Consider the following 21,585-nt stretch of genomic DNA (forward strand, 5'->3'; position numbering starts at 1 on the left):
GATATTGGTTTCTGTGAGTTTAGAGATTTTGAAGGTGCAAGTCACTAGTTTATGATCGAACTTAACAAGATAAATAGTACATGGAGAAATTATAATCATAAAGACCGGGTCAAGAATATTATGTTCTATAGCAGGGTTGTTAATAATCTGGTCCCTGTAGTATTGTTTATTAAATCTAATAGCACTTATGTATATCCTACACTGGAGGTATAGATAATCCACTTTGCTGAGGGGCAGTTAAAGTCTCCCACAATAATGGAGTGCTTGAGACAGCAAACAAGTGATGGGATCTAGTCAGGGATGGAGTACCAACCCAATGGACAAGGGAGTGAGAAATGAGACCAAAAATCTTCACTCCTTGGTAGAACATCCCCTCGGTCTTCTGCGTGGTGTGCTGTCCCTTGAAGCTTTGTGCTGTGACATGGGCTATTTTTCCAACAGCTACCTAGTACATCTAAAGAATTTCCCAACTGAACTGAAAGAATACCCAATCGGTAGAACCTACCCTAGACTACCTAAAAGTGCTTCCTACAGCCTCACTGTCTTGAAGCCTTGTGCTGTGACATGGGCTATCTTTCCAACAGCTACCTAGTACATCTAAAGAATTTCCCAACTGAACTGAAAGAATACCCAATCGGTAGAACCTACCCTGGACTACATAGAAGTGCTTCCTGCAGCCTCACTGTGTAGGTGATAACCTACTGTTTTTTACTGTAACATTAACATACTATATTGACTGTTTGTCATATTCCTATTGTTGGGTCAGCACACCCGTGGACCTACCCCAAGGCCATCCATTCCACTCCCCCCATTTCCCAAACTAGTTCAAAGATTAGATGCAGTTCCCTATGTTTGCCTCTAGAGGGCAGCAAAGCACATGGCTTGTAATCCCTGTATCTTACCTATATATTAAACTTCTCCAGAGTTGCTGTATGAACCTATTTTCAGCTATCCAGGTTTAACATTATACATAGCTAACCCCCCCCCCCCCGAAAGGAAATAGAAGGCATTAACCTATAAGTCAGTTAGGCAATAAGACAGAATAGCTAGAAAACTAACTTATCTTAACTAAAGATTGCTGCTATATTTCTGCTTATTAATTCCTTTTCCCATAATAAGTAGACAAAAAAGACTCCCCTAGTATTTCAAACGAATTGGTGTCTTAAAGAAGTGCTACATACCTACTCAAAGTCTTGTAAATCATAGTCTCACTGTAAAAGTGATTACCTCTCAGCACCTTTAGCTCTGCCCGCTCTGTTTGCCCCATGGGCTCCCCTACCCTAACCCCAATTCCCACCCACCCCAAGGGTCCTAACCTTATACTTCCTGAAACCACACCCTCTCTCCTATCCAACCTATCCCTGGCTCAAATCAATCAATTTACCTTAGCCACACCCATCCTTTTATAGCTTTTCCTTTATTCTCTGTCCTTTACTACCTATACTACTTTTGACAACTTCTCAACCCATAGCATTTCTTCTTCTATACCACCCTACCTGAACTTTGTACTACTTTAGACAACTTCTCTACCCATAAAAGTTCTTCATTTCTACTACTCTACCTTAACATTAAACACCTTCTCTACCCATAGCAATAACCTTAAATTTAAACAACTTCTCTACCCATTGCATTTCTCATTCGTTACTACCCTACCTAACTTTATACTACTTGAAGACAACTTCTCTACCTATAACATTTTTCTTCTATACTACTCTATCTTAACTTTATATCTGATACTATTTCATCCTAGCCCTGCCTGGCAGTAATAGTACGCATATACATAGTAATATGTCTGCAACAACTAAAGCTATCCTAACCATGGTAATACTCTTAGCCACTCCTATACCTGTCCTCAACACTACCTATCTCCTCACCTCTTTTGAAAAGGTGAATTACTACCACTTCAACTACTCTCCTAAACAAACAACTATACATAACAATACCCTTACCTATTCCAAATAAATATCACTTCCACTTTCTGCTACTTGCTAGTTAAATATCATTGACTTACACCCATTAAATTAAACCATACCACAGTAAAAAAATTGAAATATCTACCTAGCCTTAATTCTAACCTACATTCTGCACTAAAAATCCCCCACCTTAAAAGATGGTGACATCCACCCTAACCCAGGCCCTTCTAATCTCTCTACTATACCAATTCTTTGTACCTCTCCCAACACCCTTACTACCCAGACCAGTGTCTCTAACTCCTTACAAATAGGTCATCTCAATATCCGCAGTATTAACAACAAAGTTGCCCATCTCCATGCCTTTCTTGATATTCATTCCTTTGACATCCTCTGTCTTACAGAAACCTGGTTAAAACCCACAGTGAAGGATAATGAAATAATCACCCCAGGGTACAATATACTGAGACACAGAGTAAAACGCAAGGGAGGAGGAGTAGCCCTACTGTATAGAAATGAACTACACATCACCTCTATACCTTATAACCCACCTCAAGATAGTAAAGTTGAACTCTTAATGTCTAGATTTCAACTCAACCCTAGCAAAGCACTATACATAATCTGTGTCTACCTACCCCCAGGTAATAACATTACTACAATAGAGGATACCCTATGCTGGATATCTACTACTTACCCACAAGAAACTATTATTCTAGGTGATTTCAATACTGACTGGAATAGTATCAATACAGATAACCCTTCTTCTCATATTAAATTGCATGGCTTTAAACAAACAATCACCACCACTACTAGAATTAACAAACCAAACAAAAAAGAAACTATCCTAGACTGGATTTTAATCAATAAACAAGAACGTACTTATAAAGTTGGAACCTTGCCTGATGATGTAAGTGATCAGATGCTTACTTACATCATAAGACAAAAGAATGACATTACCAACTCCCCCCCAATTATAGAATTTCCCGAACCAATAAACATTTTAACCCTGTATTATTTCTAACGGAACTTAGTGCCTGTAACTGGAACCATCTAAAAACTCTCCCTCTTGAAGAGGCTATTATATATTTCAATAACAAATTCTTAACAATCCTCGACAGGCATGCACCTAAACAATCTATTAGAATAAAGTCCAAACCTGCCCCCTGGCTCTCAAAAGATACTAGACAAAAGATATTGATTAGAAATAAATCCTGGGCTAAGTGGAGAGCAACCAGAAATACCCCAGAACAACAAACATTTAGACAGTTGAGAAATGCTACAAACAAAGCTATACTCTCTGACAAAAAAATCTACTATTGTAAATTGCAGCAAATTCACCACAATAATCCATAAAAATTCTGGTCAAGCTTAAATAACCTCCTTCATCCTGGCCACTCTAGCACTCCTTCCCCTCTAGGGTCAGAAAACAATACCTCCCATCAAACTGCCAATGCCTTTAATACCTTTTTCACAGACACCATACAATCTCTAGCCAGTCAACTAGCCTCAGACAACTCAGATCTACCTAACTCCCCACCTGATACTCAGCCAACATTCCAACTACAACTCATCTCTACCTCTTACATCCAAAAACTTATCCACAATCTTAAGCCTTGTACCCCCTCTGCCAACGAGTTACCATCTGAATACCTACAACAAGCAGCTAAAGTAGTTGCCTATCCTATATCCATCCTGATAAACTGTACCATAATTGAAGGAACCATTCCAGATCACTGGAAAATCTCCCACATTATCCCCTTACATAAAGGAGGTAACTCTAATGACTATTCTAACTACAGGCCTATAGCTCTCCTTTCACCATTAGCAAAGATTATGGAAAAATGTATCCACCATTAGCTAATGGACTACTTAACTCAACATGGTTTCAGGCCTTTTCATAGTACCACCTCAGCTATCCTATCCTTCACCAACTCCATTAACAACAACCGTAATAACAGCACCCTCTCATCAGCACTCTTTATCGACCTGTGAAAAGCCTTTGACGTGAGCCTTTGACATGGTTAACCACCCCCTACTCATAAATACTCTGTCATCCCTCTCTCTAGATGCCAAAGCAATTCTCTGGTTCAAGTCTTATCTTAGTAACAGACAACAGGCAGTTCTTTGGGAGAATCAACTATCATCCCACCGCCAGTCTCCCTTGGAGTCCCTCAGGGCTCTATTCTTGGTCCTCTTCTTTTCTCTTTATTCATCAATGACCTTCATGTAGCTATCCTTCAAGCCACCTGTAAACAATATGCTGATGATTCTACGATCATATTCTCTGCCAACTCTATATCTGAATTTCAATCTTTAACCCAGATAGCTTTCAACACAGTAGAGGCATGGTTCTTGAAACGGTGCCTTCTTCTGAATGCCAAAAAGACCAAGTTACTACTGTTTACACCAAACAGTAAGTCCTCCCCCATAGATTTCTCCATCCGATCGAATAACGGTACCCTTATATCCCCCGACTCTACCACCAAACTATTAGGAATCACAATTGATAATAAAGTCACCTTTGATAATCACATTAATAACACCATTAAATCTGTAAATAAAAAACTGGGCTCCCTATATAGGATAAAACCCTTCTTAACTCCAACAGCCAGAACTACAATTGCCCACTCCCATCTAATTTCAACTCTTCTTTATGTTGCACCCATATACACAAATCTAAAAAAAAAATAATCTTACTAAACTAGCTAACTCCTACAATAGTATTGCTAGATTTGCCACTGGAAACCCATATAGAACTCACCACTGTCTTAACCTTCATCAGCTAGACTGGCTCGAACTAAAAAACATTTTGATGCTTTCCCAACTTACTTTCTACCAATCTACAACACCGATACTCAACAACCTTATAGCACCCTATAGAAATCTTAATTCCTTACGCTCTTCCAACAAACTTCTAGCTAGCACCACCAAGTCTAATAACTTGACTGGGGACTCCTTGTTTTCCAATACCGCTAACCTCACTACCCTCCCTTCCACTCTTTAAACAAAATCTCAAGAAACACCTTAAAACTCATTGGCTATGCCCTTGCTGTTACCCAGACTAATCTTCTGGATTTTTCTGCTGCTATCTCTAGACTTCCTACTTTCTTCCTCTCTTTGCTGTCTACCCCTCTGAAGTAGTAGCATCCATAAGCAATCTGAACTACTTAGGTTATGTATGTATCCTTAAAAGTAGTATTCTTGCCTATCGTTATACTTCCTCCTTTTTCTACCACTACTGCTTACCCCCTTGGAAGTAGTAGCTGTCTGGAGTAAACTAGAATAACCGAGGACATGAATGTATCTTAACAATGTATTGGTAATTGCCTTAGATATTCATACTGTAAAAATGATTTGTAGGTGTATTATGTCTTAATGTAACGTGTTTCATAGTTTTACACCCATTATTCAAACTAATAATTTTTCTTGTACATTGTAAAATGTTTTGTTGTTAATATGTGGAGCTTTTCTCCCCGGGCCTCTACTGAAAATGGAAATATATCCAGCTGGATCAGCCCGGTCAACAAATGTAAAATAAAATAAAAAATAAATAAAAAGGGGATAAAGGCCATTGTAACTACATAGGAATGTCAGGTTAGTGAAAAATAGAGCCTACACAATGTGAAAATGATGGGCTGGAGAGGTGTAGGTGGAAAAGTACAACAGGTAGCTTAAAATGGTAACAAAACTGATTAGGGCAGTGTAGAATAAAGTTGAAAGGGAGGTAGCAAAATGGAGCAACAAGGGTATCAAAAACCTTTTTGCACATAGCAAAGGAAAGAAGAGACAAAACTGGCCAAGCTGAGCAAAGACTGTCTTGAGATAACTGCAGACTGCGAAAGTGCAGAGGTACTGACTGAATGTTATTCACCAATAAGAAAAGCAAGGGGAGGGTGCCATGCTGGGAGTGAGGCAGGGCAGAATGTGAAGAACAATGTAGAAGCAACAAGATAGACAGGGAAGAGGTTCAGAGTGTATCAGTTCTCCTTGGGGAAGACTGGCCTCAACGGCCACATTATCTGACCCACAGAGTCCACAGAGATCTTTAATATAACACTGGCTAGCATACCTTTCAACTTCATTATTCAAGAATTCGGAACAAAACCAAAATAGTGTAGGAACAAAGGCCCAAAATCAAGGGCAATTTTTAAATATTGCTGTAATTCACTTACAAAGTTAATAGAACAACAAGCTTCACATCAGCAAGTATTGTCAGAACAATAGGTAGTATGACACTCTAATGTCTGGCTTCATTGACTGACTGCAGCCCTCAGAAGTTTATTAAAGAAAAGTACAAGGGGCATGACAAAATAAGAGTCAAAGTCATAGACATTCTGCAAAATCAGGTGTTCTGGGTAGTCAAGAAGAGCTACAGGCCTGTAAAACAGAAAAGACAGTACATTGTACAAGTGAGTGACACAAAATAAAAATCTTTGAACCACAGCCTGTTAGCTTACCACCAGTGGCAAGGAAAGTCATGTAAAGAATCCAGTGTGGAAGGCTGAAAGTATTTCTACAGAACAGCAATGTCCAGCCAACATGGATTCATGGTCAGAAGGAGCTCTCAGTCAAACCTTATCCAGTTTTGGGACTAGTTTACAGATAAGTTTGATAGGGGATTATAAGTAGATATAGTCTGCCTGGACCTCAACAAGGACTTTGACTCTGTGTCACACAAGAGGCTGATAGGAATACTTGAGGGTATGGGACTGAACAAATACTGAGGAACCCGATAACCTCATGACTGAATAGCAGTACAAAAGGGTCGTGTTGACAGGGATAATGCAAGGAATTAGGAACTAACTAGTGGAGTACACAGGGTCTGTCCTAGGTCCATTAGTCTTCACTGTGCTTTTCTTACATGTATTAAAGGGAAAAGAGAACATGATCAACCTCTTTGCAAATGAAATAAAGTGAGATGATGCACCTGAGGATGAGAGGAAATTCAAGAGATGGATTTGGAAACTCTAAACATGGGGAAGAAGGTGGCAGCTAAGGTTTTGTACAGATAAATCCAAAGTCCTAGATTTGACCATTACCATACTGGTGTGAAGACTGGGCCTGGAGGAGTGGAAATAATGGCAACAGAGCAGGAAAAGGATCTGGTGGGGGGGGGGGTTGATCTCAGCCGGACTGGGCCACTTTAGCAGAGAGAAGGCAGTAACAGCAGGAAATAAGTTCCACTGTTTGTGGTCATGGCCCACTGTAGAGTCTTGAGCCACACATTGAGTACTGAGTACAGTTCTGGAAACAATATAAGGAAAATGATATAAGGATGCTGAAAGTAATCTAAAATAAAGCTATACGAATTATCTATTGGCTGAATAAAGCTATAAGAATTATCTATTGGCTGAATGGGAAGAGATATGACCAAAAGTTAGATGAGCTGGAGCTCTTCTTACTTTGGCCATAAAAGACAAGCATATATGATATTCATTGCCAATATTAATGCAGGGAGAACTGAAGGGATCCTTCTGAACAGGAAGGGCAAAGGAGGAAGATGGGAGCACAGGCAGTAGATTGTAGGGACAAATTACTGTCTGGATACCCAAAATACATTTTTACAGTGAAGGCTGTAGACCCATAAAATAGGCTACACTTATGGGTGATGAAAAGGGGATCCACAAAGGCCATCATAAGTGGAAAAAGGGTAAGGGGGCAGAGATGAAGAGGGAAGCATAACGATGAGGTACTTACAGTGGCAGACTAGATAGACTTACTGTTACTGTCACTTATTACCATCAGACATATGGAACGTAACAGAGCAGCAACTGGTATTAATCTATGCTTAACTACTGCTGTGAGCTATATACTGTCTACTTCAGAGCAGCATATATACAATTTTCATTCATTTTTAATCAGGTAAATCCATTATGTGTATGTGCTTTTTTAAGGCAGTAACCCCTGAGCAATGGTCTAGATAAATAACCAGCTTAAGATATGTGCCAATAAGTTACTTGGTCTAAATGATACTATCTGTATAAAATGTTTTTATAATTGTTTTTTAATATATGTAAATTTGTATTGAATTATATTTATGTGCTGTGAATTCGGTGTTTTTTTACCTTTTAGGTACTATTTCTCTTAATTTAATTATTGTTTGTTGTTTTTGATTGGTCAGTTTACATTATAAAGTTGTCTTCTAGTCAGTTGTTCAGTTTTCTGATAAAGTCTTTTGTGGATGAAAGCACTCAAAAATAAACTTCCATTAAGAAGATTTAAATTTCTTTTGGTGCCTATCTGCGGACGCTTTTATTGTTCAGCTGTGCTATTCATCATCTGAGTGGATTGTTTGCACTGAAATATGAAAATTACTGACCTGTTTATTTGTTGACAAAGTGTTTCATTGCTCTGTTAGGTTGACAGAGAACCTAGAATGAATGACAATTATGCAGCAATCAGGTTTATTCTGTAAAGTCCTGCACTGATCGAACAAAAGGACTACAGAACACATTATACATTGCTGTTACTAATACCACCAATGAGCAAGAAGAATGCAGACACGTTAAACTGATGCCATGTAATGCACTGTTCTTGAACCAATAATATCGTTAGAACTTAATACACATATAAGGGATGTCCAGACTAATGGGGATTCAAAGCATTGTATGAAGCAAGTTGTACATGTGGAGTTATAGACATTAAGCTGACTCTGCTGGGGATGTACTATATTCCTTGCCCATTATAATTAACAAATATGAGTATAATTTTGGTAGCCATCTTCCAAACTTACTGTCAGGTAGATGAAAGGCTGGGATTGGGGAAATGGGTTTGTGCAGCACAATCAGAAATAAAAAGTAGTGAAGTGAAATAAATTTTGGAAAAACACAACTAGAGTAAAATGCTGAAGAATGGAGATGATATAATATTCTTGTGTTTTTGTCAAGAAAATTATGATGAACGAGTAAACAGTGGTGCTTCAGGTACTGTTGTCCGAAATTGTTGATGCACGTTTTTAGAAAACAAATAATTTTAATGTTGTATATGCTACATGCCTTGCTTGTCCATAGTGACATAATCCATGCAAGATAAAGGTTGAAGTTGTTTGTTATGTAATTGTGAGAAGCTTGAAAGGTTACGGGAAAATTAAGATTTCCAAATTAAGTATTTAATATGATACTTTTGTTAATTGTTACCAACTTCCAACTTATGCTAGATCTCAAAATGTGCAAATGACATTAAAAATATCGATATCTTTAACAAGCAATAAAGATGAAGTGGATTTTAATAAATATCTAAATCAATTGTTCAGTTGGTTGAAAGATTCGACTAAATATTAATCAGAAAAAACAGTATTATGTACGTGTTTTGGCAGATGTCATCCTTCAAAAAGAATTATTGTGGGTGATACTGAGTTAGCCTAACTTTCAGAATATAAAGATCTGGGTGTTAGGATTACTAATAGCTTGAAATTTAAAATGAATGCCCAATTAGAGAAGATCAAGGCTAAGAAAATGTTGGGACTAATATTAAAAAAAATTTCAACCCATAGCTTTGTAGTTCTAATAAATCTTTTTTGTTGTATGCATGCACACAATACTGGAATATAATTCACTATTGCGTTCTCATTCCAAGTGTGACTTGTTATTATTGAAAGATGTGCAAGGAAAATATATGAAAAAAATTTAAAATATTTTCATCCTTTGAATAGAAGCCCCTGTTAGAACTCTCTGAACGCTATTCAATAAGCTGTATGAATCTGCATGGGAAGGTATATTTGGCTTATAAAGTAATGCATGATGAGAAACTTAGGATATTATTTAATAATGAAATTCTATGCAATCAATATAACTCCAGAGGCAGTGACTTTACATAGTCATTGAACCATTATCATACTACAGCTAACTTAAAATTTGTTGCTCAATCCATGGTGAAGTGTTAGAATAATTTACCTTTACAGATTTGAAAAAGTAGTTCACTCTTTGCCTTAAAAATATCTTTGGACTCTTTGATGTGATTGTAACACCTCTGCACTGGCCCAGTAATCAAGAAGCCTCAATCCTCACCACTAGCACCAGTGAGGGGCGTGCACATTGGGAGGATGACAAGTACATACACAGTAAAGTACAATTTCCCTTAAGAGCACACAGAGATCACAGTCAGTTTGGGGCTGGTTTCTACCTCTTTCTCCAGATCCGCAATAAGACTCCCCAAAGGCACAGCTATAGGGTTAAGATTTCAGCCGAGTGGTCAAACCAAAACCTCCAGCACCCCCTCTGTTCAACCAGTGCTTTGTGTCTCTGCCCAAGTAGTTCACACACACACACACACACACACACACACACACACACACACACACACACACACACACACACACACACACACACACACACTTTCAGATTTGATTTATATACAAACACAAAGACACTCCTGATGAAGGCTGGCACAGGTTCACTAGCTATGCCCCTTTCTCTCTAGACTCTATGGTAGTACCAGCTGCCACCAACCACTGCTTATCTGCTACTATAAGGCCCTTTCCAAAGGGTGACTAATTCTACTGTGTAATGTTATTGTTATCTAAATGCTAAGTGTGACCAGGACTTTTAAGTCTATTGGAGTGGCCTGTACAGTGTCACCAAATACATATGCAAGTACTCTAATAGCTTAAATATCTCTAAACAAACCAGCTACAATTAAAGGGTTTAAATATGTTTAATAATAAATAATAAAAGAACAAGACAATACTCAATAACTCAACACAGTGACAACAGAGTTCAGAATCACAGGAAATATTTTAAAACAACATTGCAGGACAGTCTTACTTAAATACAGAAAACTTCTAAACTAATCTTACTAAGTTCCTATCTATCTCTAAGAGAAATCACTGTAATCTAAGTCTTACAGAGCAAAATGCAGACAGAAGTGCTGATGAGGGGATGTTTATAGATCCAAAGACAAATACAAAATGCACAGACTCACTCTCTGAGATAGTTCTTAAATTACTATCAAACATTACTGCTGTATTATCTCAGATAACATAATTCTTTGTCACCTCTGCCTTCAGTTCCCGGGCTAACAGAAACTTAAAAATTTAGCACCTCGTTGTCAAAAATACTTATCTCTCAGAAGTTTGCCTAGAACCGGAAGTCATAAAATAGTTAAAAACTTTTACATTTGAAACCTGCAATTATATATGTTTTCAGACAATAGAAAGAACTCCTAGCTGTAGACATTCTGTTTTCTAGCTGAGATAAACACCATTGTAAAACTCTTTGCTTTTCTTGAGGATTTACAGGTTAACTCTGTCTGTTCCAGCCTTTACCATAAAAACATACATTTGCATAGGCATGTAGTTTATACACATTTCTGCTCTTTTCTATCAGGGTACACTGTGGTTACGTTCTTGAAGCTCAGTACATAACATACAGTTCAACACACACTTCTGCACCAGTGGTTTAATGTACACATAACATATAGTTTTCTTGCATTTGTAAGACAAGCATATAAATCATATTACTATTCACAAATGACAGAATTATTTACAAAATTCCAGCTAGCTGGGCTGGCAGCCATCACAGGGATATTTTGTTTATTCAGCAAATTTAGAATCTGCACAACAAAATGGCTTTATATGCTGATATGCAGTAACCCAAAATGGTGTAAACTATGCAAACGATGTAAGTGCTGTTTTCTTCATGTTTAGAATTATACCCCAGAGTTGCTCTTTTCTTTTCATGATTAGCTTGGGGATTAACCAGTGAGTATGTATGTGCCAAGGCGCACTATTACTAACCCCCTGATTAGTTTCTTTAAAGCTGCATGACCACTACTGGAAGTATCTGTGACTTTGCTAAAGCAAAACCAATGCTGTTTTCTTCTCTTTGTAACAGAGAACATTCTTTCTCCTGCCCTTTCTGTGTAACTGAGCATTTCTGACTTTCTTGTCAGACCACTGGGGTAAAAATGTACTGCCATGATGTATTTGATTCCACATTTTAATCTAGAATTCTAGAAACAGGTGTTAATATATTCCATTTATGCGGCTTAGTTCTCATCACTCAGCAATGCATTGCAAAAAAATTCCCTGAAGGTGCTTACAATTATTTATTTTACATGCAAATTCAGTCCATTCTGTTGCATTTCTTCAGCCTATAAGTTCCTGTTTCTATTATAACTTCACCTGCTGTAATGTGTAGAATGGCATTCATACTGCTTTGTCGTTTTAATTCACACTGTATGCTCCTACTGCACTTAACTAGTTCTTCTGTTTGTTTCTGGTTACTTTCTTGCTTAACATTTAAGGTCATACAATCTGTAAATACTTTGTCACACTCTTTTTTTTATATATTTTAGTTTTGGTTTTAAAGGTAGATGTTTGATTTTCTCTTTGACATGCAATGCTTCATTGTATTACACTATACATTAAATTATTTCCACATATTTTGCATATGCAAAATACTTAACCAAGGTGTATTGATTATATTTCTTCTGCATACTGTTTCCTAGATTTTTATTTACAAAGGGTTATATTTGATCCCATTAAAGGAATGAGGTCAATAAAACAAGAACAACATATAAATTACTTATTAATACATTCTTCTGTTTACCATAAAGTGATGTATTTTGTAATTGTAATTATATCACCCAAAACTCATCTAAACAGGTTGCAACATCTGCATTATTTGCACTTAGAATTTTATAAGAGAAAGTGTTGTTGAATGCACAAACCTCCTGTAAGAAGCATGGAAAGAGACAGCTAGTGCAACGATATGGTCTTATTAACGTGATTACTTCTCGACCCACATTGTCAAGAATCCGAATTGTATATGAACGGGTTGGGCCACAAAATTGCACAGTACAGCAATCATTCTCTTCTGATGCTAGATAAATTCTTTGCCCCTTGCCATTTTTGATTTCATATTTGTTATTGGTTTCAATACCCGTAAAGGCTAAACATAAAAAAGAAAATATAAACATTAGTATAAGGTGCATTAATTTAAATGAAAAAAAGTGAATGACAATAAATTCTGAGTTCATTTACATTTTATTATAATGATGTGATAATTTTGAACATAAATATTCCCTAATATATAACGAATTATATGCAACTATCAGAAAACAAGGTTCTTTAGTAATAACAAAATGTAAAGAAACTGCAGAAGATGTTCCCATTTATGCATCAGTTATAGTGTTGTAAGACACGATTCGTAAATATAACATGTAAAATCATTTTCAGATCTAAATTAATTATTATATTCTACTACTGTAGAGGCTTCGGGTTACAACAAATGCCTTTAACATGTTAAAGACATTTACACACATTATTTTATGTCTTATGACTCATGTTACTCCCTCTTACTGACAAAGCAAAATACTTTGCAGTATGGAGACGCTTTTATAGTAGTTTAGGTCTACAATGTGTAAGCCTCCAGCATTTGAAACTGGAAAAAATTGTGTATCACTGTGATAAAGATGATAAAGATATTTGACTGTAGATTCACTTTAAATGTGAGTCCAGATAATAAATAAAACAGCAAAACTGTACTTACCATTAACAAAGTCACTATGTGCATTAAGACATTATGCAATATGTGCTTAAAAGAAGTTATGCAGGTTTCAGGCTAACAATGTACTGTTCAAATGAAGTTTCATGGTGATTATGAAGTTCATTAAGGTTCTACATTGTGTAAAACTAATCATGAAACAATTCTCTTGGAGGAAAAAGTGCCCAGATATAATTTAATGTATTTTAAAGTAGTGTATATGGAACAGGCACCCAAATGGCTCCCAGCATGCATTTTATAACATTAACATTTCATCATGGTATTATGAACTGGACATATACAATTTTTCCCACTATTATATAAAACAACATGAAAATGATTGATAAGGGATGTTCCTTGTGATGAGAGTTGCTGATGCCAAGAGAATGTGCCAATAATTTATTGTATGTGTCTGTTACAAATTAAATTATTGTTCAACTGATTATGAACTTCTGGATATATTCACTCAGAAAACAGGCAGGGTCAGCATTCTTAAAAACTGCAATCATTGTTTCAGGGCACAGAAAGCAACATCATTCCTGTCAACTGTTGTTCAAACTCTCTTCATAGCCCATTATGAAAACCATGCAAACTGTTATACAGCAAGTCTATCATATATTACAGAGTGCTCATAGCATAGTCGCTGCATTAATTAATTTATTAGATCGAGTCTAGTGAAGTCCATGAAACATTGTGTGGAATTCATTATTTCAAAAGATGTCCAAAGCATTTGACATAGTAAAGTATAAGATCCTTATGAGTATGCTGCAGTCCCCCAGAAGAGATCTCACCTCACTGGCCTCATCTGGAATCTTTGTGGAAGACATCAAATGATAAAATGGAAATTCCATTTGCCTCCATACTATATTGAATGAGTTTTCCACAGAACATACTTCTAGGCTCCCTGCTGTTCTAGGGTGTTATATATGATCAAAGTACCATTCCAGATCATGCAAATTAGATTAAGCTTCAGTGCACAACAAACAGCTTATCTCTAGCTCACTCAATTTCCTATAACTTGTAAAAATTAAATTGGATGAGGTGTCAGCTGGCTGGGTTCATCTCAGGGAAAGTTAACTCTTTAATCACTGTTTTCCTCAGAACCTCACTGCTAATGTGGTTTCTACATGTACACCAACAGTGATTCCTATTTTTTGGAAGTTTTCTCCTGTCATCATGTTTGTGTGACCATTGATTTCATATTTATAATTTCATGCAGGTGGGGGAATTGCCTCACATATGAAGCAAAATTGTATTTTTTTTTTGCATGCAGACAAGTTTATGGCCAGATGTTTTCATCTGGTTTCAACAATGTCCAGATGTTACTCAACGAGTCATAGTAGAAGTTGCAAAAGAGCTTCAGCAATCTTTGAATAAACTGTGGCATTTCAGGTGAAAATCTAAATAAATATAGGAAGAAGCTGGGCTAGACAACTTGTTTGATATGCTTAGGTTAGTAATATTCCAATTGCATGCATAAGTAATATCAGGTAATAGTTTATACTGTTCCAAGGCATTCCTTTATGTAAAAAAAAATCTAGTCTAATTTTTCAGCTCCTGCATGAGTCAAAGCATGTCATTCCCCATAGCCTAATACCATTTCTTTAAAATCTGTCCTTGCTTACTATGTTTCCTGTATCTAACATATCAATGGCTTTTGAAAATTCCCATATTGATTGTTGTTTTTTTCATTTAAAATACTTATTTTCTGTTTTAGAAAGGTATGAAGTTGGGTAACCCATCAGAAACATATGAATTCCTTGTTTCTCTTGTCTGGATATTTGTCTCTAGTACAGAATTAAAGTATTTTGCAAAAATGAATAAAAGACATGGTAGTAACATCTGTGAATGACTTATGTCCCTTGACAGAGGTCTAAATGATGCAGCCTTGTATTATCCTTTCAGTTATGTAACCCAGAAGTATATTATGTACCTTATAATTAGCTTAAAGAATACATAATAACAGTTTGTCTGTCTGTGTTGTTGTCATGACAAAATATCTCAGTAGATGTACAACGTAGTCTAGACTGAGTTTGTAATAAATTAGTCACAAGTACAATGAGATAACACCATTTTCTTTCAGACAATCAGCCTCATCCTTGGACTGGCTGGAAAATCCCTAGTTGCCCTAATTATGTGCTGTCTAGGTGCAGAATTAATCTCCATTTATGAAAGTGCATCTGCCTAAAAAAAGGAATAGCTAGAAAAGAAAGTCAGATATTACCTTAGAGAGAATTAGCAGACACGACAGGGTAACTGCAATCCCCACACTTCATCAAAAACCTGAATTGAACATTGTGAATCTAGAAAAAAAAAGAACAAATGTCTCTCCATACATTGGTTTAACCTACAATAGTTGCCTATGCTAACTCTTCTAACAAGTGGACCAATATCATTCCTGAAGTTCATTTAGTAGGCTGATAGGACTACAGTATTCAGTAAAATAACTGACTGCAAAATTAAAATGCTATCCTCTCAAAACAAAAATGTTCACCCATGGTAAACATGATAAAGCTAAAGCCTGATTCACTGTACATGAATAGAAGACATTTTAATTCATAGCTGGAAGGCTGAATTGTATGGCTATTGCCTCTACTAACTTTTCAAGCAGCCATATATCATTGCTATTTTTAATGCACTACCACCCAAATCAGTTATGGATAAGAAATCGTTACTTTTCATGTTCCTTTTCAACTATGAAATACTGACAATAAATGTTCTATCACATCATTATTTTAGTTATTTTGTATTTTACCCACAAGTTTTGTCTCCTGTAATATGATTGTCCATCCCCAGGATTCAGCAAACTTCTGCGCAGGAATAGCTTATTCCTGCATGGAAGAGACCATTCCCGTAAAGCACGTCAGCGCACCATGCATATTCATGAAGGCACGCTGCCGTGCTGTAATACAGACATGGTTCTGTGTATGATTGCAGGGGGTGTGTCTGAGAACAGTGCTTTCACAATACACACAACCCCTGCACACCAGAATTGCCGTACAGCAATTAAAAAAGAGCGAGAGATCTCTTGTCACACCTCTCAACCCGTCAGAGTAAGAAATATGGAGAAAAGGGGACAACTTTTAAATACTGCTAGTACAAACTTAGAAAGTTGATAGAATAACAGGTTTTGCATTAGCATGAATCATCCGAAGGGTATGAAGTCTAAAATGCACACCTCCCAACCCGTTAGAGTAAGAAATCTGGAGAAAGGGGGACAACATTTAAATATTTCTAGTACAAACTTAGAAAGTTGATAGAATAACAGGTTTTGCATTAGCATGAATCATCCGAAGGGTATGAAGTCTAAAACGCACAACTCCCAACCCGTTAGAGTAAGAAATCTGGAGAAAGGGGGACAAGTTTTAAATATTGCTAGTACAAACTCAGAAAGTTGATAGAATAACAGGTTTTGTATTAGCATGAATCATCTGAAGGGTATGAAGTCTAAAACGCACACCTCCCAACCTGTTAGAGTAAGAAATCTGGACAAAGCCAAAAATTAAATTAAAAAATTAAAGGTTTTAATTTATTTAATTTTTATTAGTCCAGAATAAAGTTTAAGCCTAGCTGCATGGGTTTGCTCATCACACAGCTATGCATAACAGTGTTTAAACTTTGAAAGAAGTTAAGTAGAACTATACACAGGAAAAAAAAGTGAAATTGGAATAGCATAATGGTTAGAGTGTTCGCCTAGCATGCACTCAGGACAGTTCGAGCCCCATAGCAGGCCATACACTTTCATATGTGAAATACATCCAAAATGTATTTTTAATAAATAGGTAGTGAATATATTATGTATATGTTAACCAGGGTAGTGTTGCAGCTCCAAACATGAAGTGTCACTGAAATTAAAAGTTTAAACAATGTTTAGCTATCTAAGCGGATTTGTGCACTGGTAAACAGGGCTTAGCATCTACCCTATTAAGAAATGGGCAGCCTTGCTAAGTGTGTATGCCCGGTGCTTAGCTTAGCTCATCAGTTTCAAAGCTATTCAATCACAGTACAGGGTGGGAAAATAGCCCTATTTAATCCTCACAGGTGGGAATACAGTTCATAACTGGTTGTAGCTTCCCACTGTAGGCAGAATAGCAGGCATTGGTGAAGGCATGTGCTTTAGGGTTTAGTGCTAGGGCATACCAGAGTCCAAGGTCATGGTAAGACTCCTCGTAAAAAAAACATAAAGTGAGACTGCTGCAGGACCAATACCAGGGCTCCCAATACAAATCAGAAGCCTGGGAAAGTCTTGCCCATGATCTCATCAGTGCCACTGGTATTCATTGGACTGGTGACTAGGTCCAGCACCACTATGCCGACTTGAAGCAGTTGAAGAGTTAAATCACTCTGAATAAAAATCTAAACCCCGGACTGGTTGTGTTTACTCTGGTATGGTATGATTTGAAATGTGTATGGGTTATGCATAGCAACTATAGCTCTGAAAACATTAAACAATCAATTCTCATCTGACAAAGCTAATGCCTCTCTGATATTACAAATGTCATGCACCAATATCTTATATCTGAATAGTAATGGTGTGTTAACCACTGTTTTCCGTACTGTGCTATGTGAACAGGTATGTAATGTTGTAAATACAAAGTCAGATTGTACAACAAAGAGAGAATGAGAAAGAAATCATTCAAAGAAAAGACATCAGTGTCTCAATAACTCCCTGTGATGAAACACACACTTGCCATATTTTTAGCAGAAACAGCCATGGCTCAAAGGGCGTGGTTGTAAGGTGTATGCATAATTTCAACTAGGATTTTGTGAAAATGTGTAGAAACAGTCAGGTAGTATTAACAAACATTCCGTCCACAGGTCTCCCAGGTAAGATAAGGTATAAAGTAGCTATAGGAAGGCTGCAGTTATTCTGTGTCTTAACACCCATGGTCCAACCCCCAAGGATGCAAATGACAGCAAGATAAGTACATACACCAAGTGGTCTCCCCCAAGAAATTTTTAAAAGTGCCTTGCTATCACAGCTACAGGTCCCTGCTAACAACAACCAGGGTGACTGACAGAAATCAAGGCAGAGTGTGTCAGTAGTGTGCACACGCACACACACACACACACACACACACACACACACACACACACACACACACACACACACACACACACACTATGAGTGCACATATGTAAACCTGACTATGAAAATATGGGTAGAAACAGTCATGTAGTATTAACAAGCATTCCCTACACAGGTCTACCAGATAAGAGAAAGTTCAAAGTAGTTATAAGAAGGCTGTAATTATACTGTGTACAAATATACCACTGCCCAACCTAAGGCTATAGTTGTTGTAATAATACCTGTAGAGTAATGAGTTGAGCAATGATCATTAAAACTGTGACCACTGCAAGAATCTACATTTGTTAACTGACATCTCTCTCTCCCGCACCATATCTTTACCAATAATGTAAATACATAAATTAATGGGTATGTTTTCCACCAAACCTACTGTTGGGACATGTGTCCTGTTGTTCTAAAAACATTGAAATTTATTCCAATTAATGTTTCCTGTTCAAATACCATCATTGGTGGCCTGTTGCTATTAATGTAACCTGCATGTTGGTGTAATGCTCACTGTGATTCCATATATGCATGTGTTCTGTTTGATATGCAGATGTTCCAAATGTGTTATATTGGGTTAATGGGAATACTCATGCGTGCTGTTATAACTAATCCTGGAATGTGTTAACCATTACTAACAACATATGTTCTAAAGCTGCAACACCATAGCAAGTCAGGGAAGGCCGATCCCAGTGGATCTGTCTCTCCTGCCTCATCTGGCCGTGGCACCGGGCCCCAGCATGTTTGGGACCCACCCTGGGACCTCCTCGTCTGCTGGTCCTGCACCACCATCAGGTGGAACCACCTCAAGGGATGGGGCTTGCTCCCTCGGGCATGGGTTTGGACAGGATCCTGTCACCCAAAGCCAGGTCCGGGGTCTGGTGCGTAGCGAGCTCCGCAAATAATTTGGACATCTGCTATGTCAGCTTGAGGGCTGCGTGGCACATTTAGAGGGTCAGTCTGCCCCTCCTGCTCAGCCCCCAGCACAGCCACCTTTGGGGCCTTGAAGGTGCAGTGGTGACTGCCCATTGTTGAGGACGTCAGTCCCACTGTATCCGTTTGGGGAGCTCGTGGGCTTCTGATTACCAAACACCCCTGCCCGTCCAAGGTGTTTACCCTCACATGTTTCATACACTGCCCCTGTATGCTGTCTTGTCTGCCTTGTCTGTCTTCCTACCCAACCTACCTCCCCAAATATACCTACTTTCCTTCCCCAACATTCCACTCTCACCTTAAAAAAAAAAAAGACAATTTGTCCCCCCCCACAAAATTGCAAGGTGACACATTCAGCCTACATTGATTCCCCACTCACTAAGCTCAGCATCAACCCCTATATCACTAGGTGGGAATAGAGGCACAAACACAAGGGTAGATTGAACATACTGCTGCCATACATTGAGACAGTTGCAGATGTCACTGGGTTTGTTGAAACATCCTTTATGAGGAATATGACGTTGGTAATACCAATATATGTGAGTATTTACTGACTGCATTCCCCAGAGTCCACAACTGATTTACCAAGGATACCAACTGTCTGGTGAACACATAAAACATAACAGGCAGACATGTGGCCAGCCTGTGGACAGCGTGCCAGTGGAGAGGTATGTCAGAGACATATCACTGTGAGTCGTGACATCACACACTAAATGCATGTCCACACAAACCCTGTCAATCTATCAATCCACTATGTGTATAACAGCACTGATGACATATAATCTGTTCACAAATCTGGGGATATGTCCCCCATGTTGGTTGGCTGTCTCCACATGTCCTGTCCTGTGACATATTGCCACCCACTGTATGTGAATCTGTAGGCCATCACCTCTGTAATGTCCCTCACACAGGCAAGGAAATGGGGCAAGGCCCACATTAAGGAATGTCCCATATGTCAGAACTAGCAGCTGTGTCCAGGCCCACAGCACAATACAATATGGGCACCTACATAGTGGTATGGCCATAACAATACCTGACATTTGCACATCTGTAAAGTGGACAGACAGAAAGTAGATAGCCAACAGGGTATACATTAGGGTGAATGTTTTGAAAGCTACACGTCTGAAACTGAAAGGTATGCCATTACTGCATGACAGCAGTCGTCTATGACATGTCCAGAAAACAGAGTAGTCTACAGTTAATATCAACATATCAGATTAATATCCAATAGGAGATACATATAAACATACAGCTCAAACACCAAGAACAAGATACTCAGTACTCCAGAGAGTCCAGATTTGCATGAAGGGGTGTATGGTTCTAGTACTACAATCTGCAATTTACTCTTACTTTGAAAAGCATTGTTAAAAGTACTAACATAATGATACAATATGTGTTAAACAATTTCTGTCAACCAGTGCACTGTAGCTGGTGTAATATGCAAGTAACCTGGGATACTACCCATGTATTAAACAAATCCAAACAGAAAAGATTGTGGTACTACCCATGTATACTGAGGTATCCCATATAGTATACTCACACCCCTTGCTACTATAATGACAGCACACAGAACCATGTTATGTACAGGAAATTAAATATACTTATTAAAGATGTCATTACCCTGCAATTTTATCAGATTAGAATGTGATTATTGGTTACCAGGGCTGAGCTATGCTTAGCAGGTTTCAGCATTGCTTACATGTAAATGCTAAGCAGATTTCCTCATTGGTAATCAAAGCCTAAATGGTATAAGCGTCTATTCGTTTAAAAGCACGTTAGTACCACTTACCATCAGGCAAACACATGCAAACACGCTTAAAGCTGCTCAAAACTGCCTTAATTACTCTATATCCAGCAGTCATTGTTCTGCCTAGCAACAAAATAAATGGCCCCTGCAGGTCTTGAACTTAGGACCCGGCACACCATAGACAATGCAATTTACCAGTAAGCCATCTCAGTTGTATGTTCTAGGATGTTTTCTCAAACATACCATTCTTTACAGCTAGTTTACAATAGGGAAGAGACAATGTGCAATTAGGAAGTATTGGTATATATATATATATATATATATATATATATATATATATATATATATATCTGAATGGAAACATACATAGAGAGAGAGAGAGATGTAGGGAGATCCATATATGTGTGCAACAATATATAGATACACACACACACACACACA

At 37.7% G+C, this 21,585-nt stretch overlaps 1 protein-coding gene across 2 annotated transcripts in view; it reads right to left on the reverse strand.

Annotated features, from left to right (window-relative positions):
* LOC122800827 (phospholipid scramblase 1-like) overlaps positions 1-21,585 on the reverse strand; it is a 604,453-nt gene that overhangs the window by 341,788 nt on the left and 241,080 nt on the right. For both annotated transcript variants that reach the window (XM_044070117.1, XM_044070116.1), the window contains one exon: positions 12,579-12,799. In XM_044070117.1, coding sequence (XP_043926052.1) covers positions 12,579-12,799 — 221 coding nt within the window. The remainder of the gene's footprint in view (positions 1-12,578; positions 12,800-21,585) is intronic.

Source organism: Protopterus annectens, chromosome 4.part1 (genome assembly GCF_019279795.1).
Source record: "Protopterus annectens isolate FY-2018-M chromosome 4.part1, PAN1.0, whole genome shotgun sequence".
Lineage (NCBI taxonomy): Eukaryota > Metazoa > Chordata > Ceratodontiformes > Protopteridae > Protopterus > Protopterus annectens.